Genomic DNA, 14723 nt, shown 5'->3' on the forward strand with positions numbered 1-14723 from the left:
GCTCAAATTTTATAGCATGGATTTGGATATGATACTTTTCCCCTGTTGCATCTGTGCACACCAATGCAACACATTCTAAAAGCTTACCCCTGCGCTGACGTACACGCCAAGGTTGACCCCTCTCGCGCCTACTTTGCTTTGGCAATAAAACCATTGGCTACGGATTGAGGAAAGGTTTGAAGGCATTATTTGGTTTGAAACAGCTTAGAAACTGTCCCTCTATGCAGATGGCCTTCTTTTATATATAACCAACCCCACTTCATTGTTACCGCCAATCCTCCAAATTATTGGTTTGGCAGATTTTCTGGTTACGAATGAAATCTTTGAACGAGCAAACTGTTTTCAGTCAATATAGTGGCTGAGACTGTCTAAATATCCCTTTCCATTTAAGTGGGTTCAGTAAGTATTTAGCTATTTAGGTGTACTAATTGGCTGTATAAATTTGGGTAAAAGGGCAATTCTGCCCAAATTCTTATATCTCTTCCAGCATATAATCATTTATATAAACAAGTCTTTTTTCTCACTTTGAATCAGACAACTAGCTCTTTTTTGTGGGGCAGCAAATATATACGGATAAGAAGAAATTGAACTTGAACTTCCAAAGTCAAAAATGGGCCCTGCCTTACCAACCGTTCAACTGGGCCTGCAATATCAACAAGCTTTTGTATTAGACTAACACCTCTAGAGCTCCTGAATATCATATCTGTGCCCAAATAGAATTATCATCCTCAAAATTTTCACTTTATTCAATGATTTGCTCTCAGCTTCTAATAAATAGTAAAAAAATGTCTCCAACAGTTTAGTGGTGTCCAATACTCAATTAATTTTACTGCAACTGATCTTTTCTACCATCATGTATTGATTCAGTTTTTCGTGACTGGACTTATAGGGCAGTGGTTCTCAAAATTTTAAACAGGATACCCCGAAACCTCCTCAAACTTACAATTTTACTTAAATATTTTAGATTGTATCAAAAACAAATTGATTTGTACAATGGGAGAACATCAATTATATATATATATATATATATATATATATATATATATATATATATATATATATATATATATATATATATATATATATTCTTATTATGTTAAATATATTTATACATTTTTTTAAATTCTACATTAAATAAAATACTTCAACGGAGGTTTTGGTGATGTTTCAGAGTAGTGTGCTGCATTTTTTTCAGACATTTTGTACAAAATCAGTTTTCTCAGTTTCCTAATGTTCCTCCTGACTCAAAAATTGACACAATTTATTCTCTTAGCCAAGATAGATTGAATCTTTAAATTCTGACCCCTCTGATTCACTCAAGAATACCTGGGAACAAGATCTTAGGACCACTATAAGTGAAATAGAGTGGGATTATACACTTAATTTAGCACACTCCTCCTCTATATGCGCCCGACACAGTTTGTTGCAAGGCAAAATTCTTCTCAGAGCATGTTACACTAATGCCAGATTAGCTAAAATATACCCCGATAGAAGTAACACTTGCAATAAATGCTGACCATTTCCACAAATCACACTCACATGTTTTGGTCTTGTCCAAGATTGACAGAGTTTTGGTCTAATATATTTAATACTTTTAAGAAAAAACTAATATCATCCACTCTAAAGCCTTTTCCAGCTCTGTTCGGAATTCCTTTTAAGCCAAATTTTCCTTCAACAACAAAAATGCTGTTGGCTAGGAGTCTTATTCTCATTAAGAGGAAACATGCCTCCCCTCCTTCATAAGAAAGATGGATCAAATGTTTAAATGTGGAAAAAAAACCATACAAACAACCGACAAAACAACTAAACAATGATTGATGCAACAGGTTTCATAAAGTTGGCACAGGACCATGTTTACCACTGTGTAGCATCACGTTTTTTGTCTTTATACTTCTGGAAACTGAGGAGCCCAGTTGCTAAAGTTTTGAAAAAGGAATGTTGCCCCATATGAGTCAGATACAGGATTCTAGCTGCTCAACAGTTCTGGGTGTCCTTTGTTGTGTATGTTGTTTCATGATGTGCCAAAGCACCAGACTCTTTCACTACAAAGTCATGCTATTGTAATAGATGCAGTATGCAGTTTGTCTTGCTCAGATATGATTGGATTAGTTTCAAGGTTAATGTCATTGCACAAGTTACGGAACAAGGCAACGAAATGCAGATAGCATCTAAACAGAAGTGCATTAGTAGCAGTGAAAAATATCTACAATATGTACAGGTTGGTAAGGCAATGATATATGATACATATTAATAATGACAGATGAATAAACAAAACCTTACCTGAAAAAGACTTTTTCTCGAGGGAAGCATTTGTTTGCTCTAAGAAAAGTATAATGTACATATAAAGGACAGCTGGAGGACCAATTTGCAACTTATTAGGTCAACTGACAACATGATTGGGTATAAAAAAGAGCCTCTCTGAGTGGCAGTGTCTCTCAGAAGTCAAGATGGGCAGAGGATCACCAATTCCCCCAATGCTGTGGCAAAAAATAGTGGAGCAAAATCAGAAAAGATTGCACAGAGTTTGAAGCTATCATCATCTACAGTGCATAATATCATCCAAAGATTCAGAAAATACCATACTGGATGCCCGTGATCTTCGGATCCTTAGACGGCACTGCATCACATACAGGAATGCTACTGTGGGCTCAGGAATACTTCCAGAAAACATTGTCGGTGAACACAATCCACCGTGCCATTTGCCGTTGCCGGCTAAAACTCTATAGGTAAAAAAAAGCCATATCTAAACATGATCCAGAAGCTCAGGTGTTTTCTCTGGGCCAAGGCTCATTTAAAATGGACTGTGGCAAAGTGGAAAACTGTTCTGTGATCAGATGAATAAAAATTTGAAGTTCTTTTTGGAAAACTGGGACGCCATGTCATCCGGACTAAAGAGGATCAGGACAACCCAAGTTGTTATCAGCGCTCAGTTCAGAAGCCTGCATCTCTGATGGTATGGGGTTAAATGAATGTGTGTGGCATGGGCAGCTTACACATCTGGAAAGGCACCATCAATGCTGAGAGGTATATCCAAGTTCTAGAACAACATATGCTCCCATCCAGACGTCTCTTTCAGGGAAGACCTTGCATTTTCCAACATGACAGTGCCAGACCATATACTGCATCAATTACAGCATCATGGCTGCGTAGAAGAAGGATCTGGGTACTGAAATGGCCAGCCTGCAGTTCAGATCTTTTACCCATAGAAAACATTTGGCACATCATAAAGAGGAAGATGCGACAAAAAAGACCTGAGACAGTTGAGCAACTAGAAGCCTGTATTAGACAAGAATGGGACAACATTCATTGAATGTTAAAACTTGAGCAACTTGTCTCCTCAGTCCACCAGACGTTTGCAGACTGTTAAAAAAAGAAGAGGGGATGCCACACAGTGGTAAACATGGCCTTGTCCCAACTTTTTTGAGATGTGTTGATGCCATGAAATTTTAAATCAACTTATTTTTCCCTTAAAATGATACACTTTCTCAGTTTAAACATTTGATATGTCATCTATGTTGTATTCTGAATAAAATATTGAAATTTGAAACTTCCACATCATTGCATTTTGTTTTTATTCACAATTTCTACAGTGTCCCAACTTTTTTGGAATCGGGTTTGTAAATATTTAACCTGTGTTTGTGGATGACATGGCGAATTTTGTTCACAGACAATCATTTCTGGATGTGTTAATCATATTTCCATTACAGAACAATGACTGTTTTAATGATGTGCTGCCTGACGGGCCCAAAGATCACAAGCATCCAATACTGATTTTTTTGCTCTTGTCCCTTGTGCACTGAGAATTTCATAGATTCTTTGAAACTTTGGATTATATTATGTACTGTAAATGATGATATATTCAAGTTTTCTTTTTGCATTTTTATTTTGAAGAACATTATTCTGAAACTTTTCCACAATTTGTAAACACTTTCACATATTGGTGAGTCTCTGCCCATTTTTACTTCTGATCCACTTTACATCTCTACGATACACTATTTATACCCATTCATTTTACTGACCTGTTGTCAATTAAACTCATTAGTTAAAAATGTTTCTCCAACTGTTTTATTTTATAACTCTTACTATTTCCAGACTTTTGTTGTTTTGTCCCAACATTTTTGAGACGTGTTTCAGCAATCAAATTCAAAATTTAAAAAGTTTAAACATTTGATATGTTTTCCATGTTCTATTTTGATATATGAGATTTGTAAATCATTCGATTCTGTTTTTATTAACAGCCCCAACTAATGGAATTGTGGTTGCAACATGATACTAAGGGAAACCTATGAGCATTGACATTTAGTTGTGATGTCTATTTATGGCATAGAACATATAGATGGATTTTCCACAACAATGACTCTCACTTGTTCTTTCCTACATTGGAAGTTGTTTTTTTTCCAGTTTGAGTAGAGTACAGTGGATTGCAGTGTAACATAGTCTACACATGTAATTATATAATGTTGTGCATGCATGATGCAGAAATATTCACACTAAGTGGCCCTCTTTTCTTTTCATCTTGATTTCAGGCTATGTGGCCCCGAGGAACCTCCCAAGCGCAGGGTTCTTCCCTTTCTTACAGACTCTCATGTGTAACACTGACAGCACCTGCTCCAATAAATCCTACCTCCAGGACTCCAAAAGTCTTCGGCAACGCAGGGACTTAAGATCACAGAGGTATGAGATTATCAAGAGGTTGTGGTTTCTTTCTTCAATCCCAGAATTAATAAAGTTTAATAAAATATGGGATAAACAATAAAATTGTTTAATTCAATATTAGGTTATGTTATTTCAATTAGTGCAGTAGCCTGTAATGATGGCTACAACAACCAGAAATAAATCTGTGTTATAAGTACATAAATCAAAGTTAAAAGTCTACATCTCAATTAATCAACAAAAAAGACTAACCAACCAAGCAACATATAAACCAACTAGCCAAGCAATCAACAAACCAACTAACCAACAACAAATCGACTAACCAAACAATAAACAAACCAATATTCTAACCAACCAGGCACTCACTGAAACAATTAATCAAGCAATCAACAACGGCATTTAACAAACAATCAACTAACACACTAACCAACAAGCCAACTAACAAGCAAAAAACAAAACAAAAAAAATGACTAAGCAATCAACCAAACAATAAAAGAACCATTTTACCAACCAGTCAACAAACCACTAACTAACCAAACAACCTCCAACCAACCAACCAACCAACCAACTAATCACCTCCAACCAACCTCCAACCAACCAACTAACCACCTCCAACCAACCTCCAACCAACCAGCCATGGTTGGCTTTCCATAATTGTTTTCATTGTATTTACAACTAAAACATAAAACTAAGCTTAACATATTATGTTTACATTATTCTGTGATAGTTGATGCTCCTCTGTCCAGTTAGGCAGTAATTCTGGAGGAGGTAGTCATTTCATTTACTTCAGTTATAAAAGAAAAACAACGATGGACCTCGAAATTATTTTTAGAATTATCTTCAAATTTAAGGCATGTCACTCAGCTAAGGCTTCTTCAAGACAATGATGTGTTGAAAACTAATGTTCCTCGTGTTCTTTTTACTTATCTGTTGTTGTTTTGCCTTTATCGGTCGAAAACCGCAGAACTATGAAGACTCAGTGACGCTCACAGAAAACAGGACGACACACCCTTGTGCCTTTTGTTCATTTGAAGATAATGAACTCTGTGCACTTGTTTCCCTGATGAAACCTATGGCATACTGCATAATCTATTGTCTATTGAGATTTTTTGTTTAATAGCCTGAACCTGCTTTTTTTTTATTGTCCTTTCATAATAACAAGCCACTGGCACTTAAAATAACACAATCTCACATTTGAAAAAAAGTCATGGTGTCAAATCAGTGTCAAAAATCTAATGTGAGAACAAGCTGTCTCTGACGGGCTGAAATAACTCTCACGCGAGACAAGGAGAAAGATAATTGCCTGAGGAAGGAAAACTTGTCTCAAGATCATGAACCAGATATTTATTTTTATTTATAAAACAATGAAAGGATCACATTCCCCACACAGGATTTTTTGCATGCCAGTGCTGGGGCTTATATTGCTATTCTATTATATATATGTACACACAATATAGACAAAAGCATATATAGTTAATCCCCAAACTGTTACTACACAATTGTATAAGATGTCTCTGGATGCAGTAACATAAAATTTTGCCTTTGGCTGAATAAGGAGGCCCAAACTACCAAACATAAAAAAATAGAAAATAGAAATACACCAGCAGTTTTGAACCTTCATTGCAAAGTACTCCAAAGTGTTCCATTTAATAATACTTCAGATGAATACTAGACATATTTAGGTAAATGAGGCAAAATTATTTAAGTGTTGTGTAAAGACGCCATGACATGAGCAATCTGGAAGTAATGTGACAAAACAGGTTTTGGCACGATTTCATGAAAGAGATGAAATGTTCCCTTCACTCCAGCGTCTGAAAAAAGTTTCTAAGTGGTTTGATCATAATCACTGTCTTTCACCATAGATGCTGAATGTTATGGTACTTGTTATGCGTTGTTATGTAAACCGCACCTTGTGTAACTGACCTGTTAGATGTATGTAACACAATACGTTTTTGGGCAAATAGAAAACACAAGAAAATGTTTGCTTTTCTGAGATTGTGAAAACAAATAATATGCAAATATGACTTGCTTTGAGCGATGATGTAAAAGGAAACAAAACACGCAACTGATCGACCTTTTTTGTAATAATATATATGAATTCTTTCCAATAACTGCATCTGATCATACAACACATTCGCACCCCACATCGTCACATATCGACGCTGTGGATGTTGCGTCCGACGGCGTCCACATCTGACGCAGAGGGTACCCCCTTCGCATCGCCGACGAGAGGACGGAAACCCTTCGCCGCCGACGCAGATGGATGGGACCCCATTTGCGGGTTACGGTTAGGGTTTGGGTTAGGGTTCGGGTTAGGGTTTGGGTTTGGGTTAGGGTTACGGTCATCTTCAGGATTTTTCAAAATTTTTAAATTAATCCTATACACTTATTATGATAGATAATAAATTATTGAGTGTATAGGACAGCGATCTGCATTGAAAAGCGAAGCACACTGGCTCCCATCCATCTGCGTCGAAAAAGCGACGCGAAGGGAGGTACCGTCTCTCGTCGGCGGCGAAGGGGTACCTTCGGCGTCGGATGTCAATATGTGACGATGTGGGGTGAGAATGCGCATAAATAAGCTCCAAAACAAACAAACAAACATGGTACAAGTAAATCTAAAAGGCATTTAATGCTAATTCGGACCTATTCATGTAATAGTGCTTGGACCCCTATAATCACTGCTTGCTTCAATATAATTAGAATTTTATTCTTATGATTTTTTTTTATATTTAATAACTGGTACTGCTAATCTAAACTCAACCTGACAATCTTTCTTTCTCTCTCTCATTTTTCAGTTCTCCATTATTACCATTATTTCATCATGGTTTGCCCCATTTACCCAAACTGGAGAAGTTTGGTTTGGTCCACAGGATCATGAAGAGAGACACTTCGAACCAGACACAGATCCCTCAGCAGTGGGATACATGGCTGAGTATGTACTATCTGGTTTCTCTGCTATTCTGCATTGCTAAGTAACTAGTAATAACACATGCAGTTAGTAATGTTATACAACACTCAATTTCGGGCCATGAATTTGATAGGACAAGGGGCATTCCAAGAGTGTGTATAGCAGTTACTCTAACTACACTAGGGTGTTTTACTCTTGGTATCAATTCACTCGTCTTCAGTGCAGGCTAGCTTGGAGGCTATGAATGTAATTTTTATCTGTCTGTATGAGGCATTTTCAGTTGTGCAGTCATAAATAAAGACATCAGTCATATTTTAAAACATTTCTGTACAGCGGATTTTGATATGAACAGCAGAACAACAGCACAAAAGGCCTGTGTGTTATTACAGCAAGTTCAAAGGATACGTTTTAATGAATATAATGTAAAACTGAAAACAATAGAAATGAAATGAAGATAAAATAAAGATGATGGACTGTCTGTATGTCTAGATAAATAGATAAAGAGGTCTTTATCTATCTATCTATCTATCTATCTATCTATCTGTCTGTCTGTCTGTCTGTCTGTCTGTCTGTCTGTCTGTCTGTCTGTCTGTCGATTGATAATACGTAAATAAATACATTAATATTTTCATTTTCAATGTATTTATTTATTTATGTATTATTTAATTAATTAATTGATTTATATGTATTTATTTATTAATTAATTAGTTAGTGTATTTATTTATTTATTTATTTGTTTATATTTACATGTTTGTCCGTATATAGATAGATAGATAGATAGATAGATAGATAGATAGATAGATAGATAGATAGATAGATAGATAGATAGATAGATTGTTTTTGTGCTTTTATCTCCTTTTTTTTTGCCTACAACTAATATTACCTCTTTTGATTCGAAAGATTCCAGCGTTCAGGCCTCACAAAACCTCACTATGTCCATCTTGGATGCCATAAACAACACCTTAATGCTTGACCAGGTTAGTGATGATATATATATATATATATATATATATATATATATATATATATATATATATATATATATATATTGTATTGTCTTTTTATTGTTGACAAATGTTTGTGGACACCTGACCATAAGATTAGTATGTGCTTATTCTTGAACATATAATTCCCCTCATTCCTCTTCGTTTTTTTTTATAATAACTTCCTCTTTCTGGAAAGATGTTCCACTAGATTTGTGTGGGGATTCATTCAGCCACAAGGGTGTTAGTAAAATCAGGTACTGATGGAGGTGAGGAGGTGAGGAGGCCTGGGGTGCAGTCAGTGTTCACATTCATTCCAAAGGTTTTCAATAGGGTTGGAGCTCTATAGCAGGGGATCTTCCATATCTTCCAACCCATACATGGGTTTTCTAGTTCAAATTAAAGGAAGATTTCATGATACAGCATTCAAAAACATCTTTTACAATTGTGTGCCTTCAGCTTTTTAAAGAGAAGAACGTCTCTTGGTTACTAAAGTAACCCTAGTTCCCCGAGGGAATGAGACGCTGCGTCGTAACGTTTTGGGAACGCCCCGTTCCAGAAGGGGAACTACATATGGTCGGAAAAGCCTGGTGTCCCAATACCTTTGGCCAATTTTTGTATATTGTGGAATATTAAATAACCTGTAAATAACTGTCAGGTTTCTGTACCCAGTATGTTATTGTAGTGCTATTATAAGGTTGTGTGTGTGTGTGTGCGTGTGTGTGTGAGGTGTAATGAAAGGATGTGTGTTTTATGGTCTTAATACTAACACGAAACAAAGTTCTTTATAAAGAAACACCTGTTTCTGAGCAAAGCAAAAGCATTCTGTTCACATTGTTCTCTTAGGGAGTGTTTGCTTGTTTGCTGCTTTGATAAAATAACCTGCCTAACATCTTTCGTGTGACCTCCAGGACGTCTTGAGCTCCATCCTGTACTCCACGGACACCCTGAAAACGATATTCTGCGACATTTCCATGTCTAAACTGTCTACCAGCAATCAGCTCACCTCGGCGTTGACGCATTTCTGCACCTCCAACGACACGGCGCTGGAAGTTTCCCTCTCCTCGCTGAACCAGGTGAAATTTGGGCCGAGGAAAAGAAATCGCTATAGCACAAATCAAATGTTTAGTACATCAATATAATTCCATATAAATCAATAATAAATAACAATTTTTTTGTTTAATTCACCTTCTGTCCCAAGAATAACACATTCCTTCAGTTTGAACAATGAACCCATTCATGTTTACAGCTTACTACATTTTAAATTCATTTATAATTTCAGATTAAGGTGAATATCTGACTACATTTGTAATGTGTATATGAAGAATAAGGACAAATGCGAGCTATAGGGCTGATTGGATGATTGAAATGTATTCAGTAAATAATGTTCAAATGTATAAATGAATAGGAGTTTATTTAACCCAAAAATTACATTTATCATTAGAAAAAGTTGTGTTTTTTAAATTGAAATGTGAAAAAGAGAAAGTTTTAATCTAAAAATAGCTGTCAAATACATCTTAAGTGTAGTAAAGTAGTGATATATGATTAACAATATCAGAATGGTGCCTGATGTACATTCATTTACGTCGTACTTTACATTAGAAACGTTTAACAGAACTCCCACTCACTCAATGCTGCACCCAATCAGTGCTCTTCCCCTCCCTTTAAACCAAACACAATGCACAACAGACTTTAGTCTTTACAAATGATGCATATTGTGCAACTTAAACAAGGCTTTGAATTCTGAATGTGAGGATTATGGGTTTAAAGTATTTTCATAAGTTAGGTCAATATTTACACAGGGAAAGTTCCTGGAAATCACAAATAAATAAAAAACTTTGCTTGGTCTGAGATTATTTCCAGCAGAGCTAGGGAGAGTTGTGTCATCTACTTTCTAGACTCATCACGTTTGTCGGTGATAATCGTTTCTCTCCTTGGATGGGCTCCCAGAGATTCTTCGAATAGTTTTTAAAGAGGCACACCTGTCCCTGTGAATTAAAATGCCTTAAAACCTGTTCACCTGTATATATACACCAATATTATCTTTTATAATAATATCTTTTAAATAGTGACCTAGAAACTGGTCCGTGTACGTTGAGTTCATTCGGTTTTTGTTTTGAAAGTGAAAATGTGATAATGAAACAATGAAATAATTCTGCTTAATAACAATATTTTGCTGAAAATATGTAACATTCACCTCATTTATCCTTTCTTGCCATCTTATACTTCACGTTTTTTGGGTTTGTGGGACTGATCTCCCAGTTATATATATCTATGGAGACATAGAACAAATTCACTGTATTAATATTTACATCAGCTGAAAGTCCTCATAAATATAGAAACAGAAATGTTTGTGTTTGTATGTGTGTGTTGTTAGTTAATGGCACAGATGGTCCTCCAAGATCCAATAAAATTCATCGAGGCGATGGAAATATCTGTGGAAACGATGGACCAGCTACAGACACAATCTCCAGTCTGGGACTTCCTCCTAGGGTTGCCAGATATATTCCTGAAATCCACCAATCAGGGAAGGATCATGGTTCTAGCTGAGAAACTTAAGGGGATGAAACAGTAAGTAATTCCTTTAAACAACTGCCATTAATTAATAGATGATCACCACTGAATAGTTGTTTTTAGTTCTAAGAGGTTTTATAATATAATTGATGGTTAAGGCATACACTGTATTCAGAAATAGATATGACACCAGGAACAGTTTGTAATTGCAATTTATGAAGAGAATGAGTGGGAATGGAAGTTTAATTCTAGATATTCAGGCATCTAGACACAATAAATTACAATATGTATTTCCTCGCTTCTTTTTAGGGCCCTGAACTCAATCCAGGGCAGCTTCCAGCAGGCTAACAGTTCCATGGACACGCTGTATCCCGTCATCGATGAAAGCATTGAGCTCCTTAACTACCTCCACACCTGGGAAGGCAGAAGTAGGTGCTGTTTAGTGTCTATTCGCTGAAACTGGTCGCCTGTTGTGTGGAAAAACACAAAAGATACACAAAACCTGGAGTCTTGATTTATTGTGTGGCTTTTTAAAAAGTGATCTTTGGGTGTAAATCTGCATGGTTTTCGTGGTTGTTGCATATGCAGGCCAGTGCAGGTTGACAGTTTTTGATCTTCTTCTCCTTCTTTCGGCTGCTCCCATCAGGGGTCGCCACAGCGGATCATCCGTCTCCATACCCCCCTGTCCTCTACATCTGCCTCTTTCAAACCAAATACCTGCATGTCTTCCCTCAACACATCCATAAACCGCCTCCTTTGTCTTCCTCTTTTCCTGACAGCTCCATCCTCAGCATTCTTCTACTAATATACCCTATGTCCCACCTCTGCACATGTCCAAACCATTGCAATTGCACCTCCCTCACCTTGTCTTCAAAACGTCCTACATGCACTGTCCCTCTAATAAAATCGTTTCTAATCCTGTCCATCCTCGTCACTCCCAACGAAAGCCTCAACATCTTCAGCTCTGCTACCTCCAGCTCCACCTCCTGTCTTTTACTTAATGACACTGTCTCTAATCCATACAACATCGCAGGTCTCACCACAGTCCTATAAACTTTCCCTTTCACTCTTGCAGATACTCTTCTATCACAAATCACTCCTGTTATCACTCTTCTCCACCCACTCCACCCTGCCTGCACTCTTTTCTTCACTTCTCTAACACACTCTCCATTACTTTGCACTGTTGATCCCAGGTACCTGAACTTAATTATCTTCTCCACCTCTTCTCCCTGCAACCGCACCACTCCACTGCTCTCCCTTGCATTCACACACATGTACTCTGTCTAACTCCTACTGACTTTCATTCCCCTTCTCTCCAGCACGTACCTCCACCTCTCCAGGCTCTTCTTAACCTGCTCCCTACCCTCACCACAAATCACAATATCATCCGTAAACATCATAGCCCACGGACACTCCTGTCTGACCTCGTCCGTCAACCTTGTCCATCACCACTGCAAAAAGGGAAGGGCTAAGAGCCGATCCTTGATGCAGTCCAACCCCCACTTTGAACCAGTCTGTCGTTCCTACTGCACACTTCACTGTTGTCATACTGTCCTCATACATGTCCTGCACTTCCATCCCATAGTTCTCTGACACACATGACAATAATAACCTGGCATTTGATCATCAAAAATCAAAAACTAGAACAGATTCTAGAACAAGGTCAGGGTGTGGGCAAAGATCAGCTGAGTGGTTAAGGCATTAGACACTGGATTAAAAGATCACAAGTTTATTTACATTACCAGCTTTTGGCATTTATCCAGAGTGACTTACAAATATCTCTGAGCAATTGAGAGTTAAGGTATTTAAACTTCTGATTAGAAGTACAACATCGTAACTAAGCTACAACCTTCCACTATGTAGTCTATACGAAGGCGAAGGTGCTATAAATTGTCACATAAACATGATGGTACAATAATCCGCTAATCCTAGTGATGTTAGAAAGTTGGGGTCAGAGCGCAGGGTCAGCCATGATACAGCATCCCTGGAGCCAGAGGGTAAAGGGCCTTGCTCAAGGGCCCTAAGAGTGTCAGCTTGGTAATACTGGGGCTTGAAATGTCACATTAAACACTGAGCTACCACTTCCTAAATTTAAATCCCAGCACCACTAAGCTGCCACTGCTGGGCCCTGAGTCCATCAAATGCCATAAATATAAATGTAGGTACTGCCAATGTTTTCACACCCTTAAAAATGTTACACTAAAAAGGAAGACCTGTGTCAGTGCCTTTTTCTTTCCCCTGTGGAATGGTGAGCTCTAATGAGGGCATCTTTGCTTTACACTAATTACTGCATAATACCTGTTACACACTCACTGGTTCCATGCTGGAAGAAAGATAGACAAGCAATAGTTCACCAAGCAGAGCTTTCTTTCTTTACTTTCGTTTCCGGCATTTTCCTTTCCACGCCGGGGATCACCCACAGTCTCGCATTTTGGGACTCCTTTCCTCTTTGACGTTTTTTTCTTTTTCAACCTTGTACAGATGTAAACATCTCCCTGGCTGCTGTGCTGGTCCCGTACAACATGTCTGAAATCAGCTCTGAAATGGTCACAATTATCCAAGATCTGCAGGTTCCTCTGGATAAGGTACAACAACTTGTCTTGATTAACATCAGTAGCACAAAAATGACATTTTTACTGTACTTTTTCTGTAGTTATGGCAAAATAGTGTAAAATCACACTAATGTCACTGTAAAAGTAGCATTAGTTCAGTTATTAAAAGTTTGTAGATGATAAAATTGCTTCTTTATGAACATCCCATTCTACATTGTCCCTATTTGCTGTTATAATAGCCTTTACTTCTCTTGGAAGGATTTCAATAGAGCTTCATAGCAGGAGATCTTCAACTCCAACTTATTTAAAACATATCTTCATAAAACTTGCTTTGTGCACAGGGGCATTGTCATGCTGGAACAGGTTTTGGTCTTCTAGTACATCGATGCACATTGCTCTAAACCTAAAAAGTATTTTGAAACAGCAGATCTGGCAACCCCTTCATACAAAATTTTCTTATTTTTGGTTTTTGTGTCTTCCTCAGGTTCTGGTATTGTTCAATCTGAGCGCCTTTTCTGAGTTTGTATGCACCAGCAGGTTGTTCTGTGACAGCTCGCAGCTCGATGCCATCTATGGACTAATTGACCATGAGAAAGTTGCTCTGCAGGTACATTCTTTAACATTTGATGCTCACTTTTGCTAAGCAAAAGATGGAGTGTGTATTATTATTATTATTTTTATTATTATAATTACATTTATTATTACTAAATCTATTCTATTCTATTATTAAATTCATTTAATTTACAAAATGATTAATTGCTAACCACCGAAGGCTACAAACTTGTAACACCAAGTGATCATAAGAATCATAAATCAAGAATGATGTAATATCCTAACTAATGATTTTTTTTAATACTTCAACAAATAATCATACAAAATTCACTGTTTTTAAATTTTGGGGTATTTTCTTTATTAACAGGTGCTGTTGGCCTGGAGTCAGTCTGCAACTTCTCCACAGGATCTTGCCTTCACGAAAGATTTTTTGGGAAAATTCTTTGGTGGCGTTTTTCTGGGGGAATCAAATACAGGCTCCGAGAACAGCGCCGGCCAGCCGGAGACAATGCAGGAGCAAATGTACGCTTTTGAATTATATGATATTTTTTCTATATT

The 14723-nt window shown here is 37.2% G+C and overlaps 1 protein-coding gene across 1 annotated transcript in view; it reads left to right on the top strand.

Annotated features, from left to right (window-relative positions):
* Window positions 1-14723, top strand: part of LOC124381190 — a 30921-nt gene that overhangs the window by 9836 nt on the left and 6362 nt on the right. Inside the window, exons 4-12 of the mRNA XM_046842610.1 lie at window positions 4527-4674; window positions 7452-7588; window positions 8465-8541; window positions 9459-9623; window positions 10925-11118; window positions 11371-11489; window positions 13543-13646; window positions 14098-14220; window positions 14533-14687. Of these exons, the coding sequence (XP_046698566.1) occupies window positions 4527-4674; window positions 7452-7588; window positions 8465-8541; window positions 9459-9623; window positions 10925-11118; window positions 11371-11489; window positions 13543-13646; window positions 14098-14220; window positions 14533-14687 (1222 nt within the window). The remainder of the gene's footprint in view (window positions 1-4526; window positions 4675-7451; window positions 7589-8464; window positions 8542-9458; window positions 9624-10924; window positions 11119-11370; window positions 11490-13542; window positions 13647-14097; window positions 14221-14532; window positions 14688-14723) is intronic.

Source organism: Silurus meridionalis, chromosome 3 (assembly GCF_014805685.1).
Source record: "Silurus meridionalis isolate SWU-2019-XX chromosome 3, ASM1480568v1, whole genome shotgun sequence".
NCBI lineage: Eukaryota > Metazoa > Chordata > Actinopteri > Siluriformes > Siluridae > Silurus > Silurus meridionalis.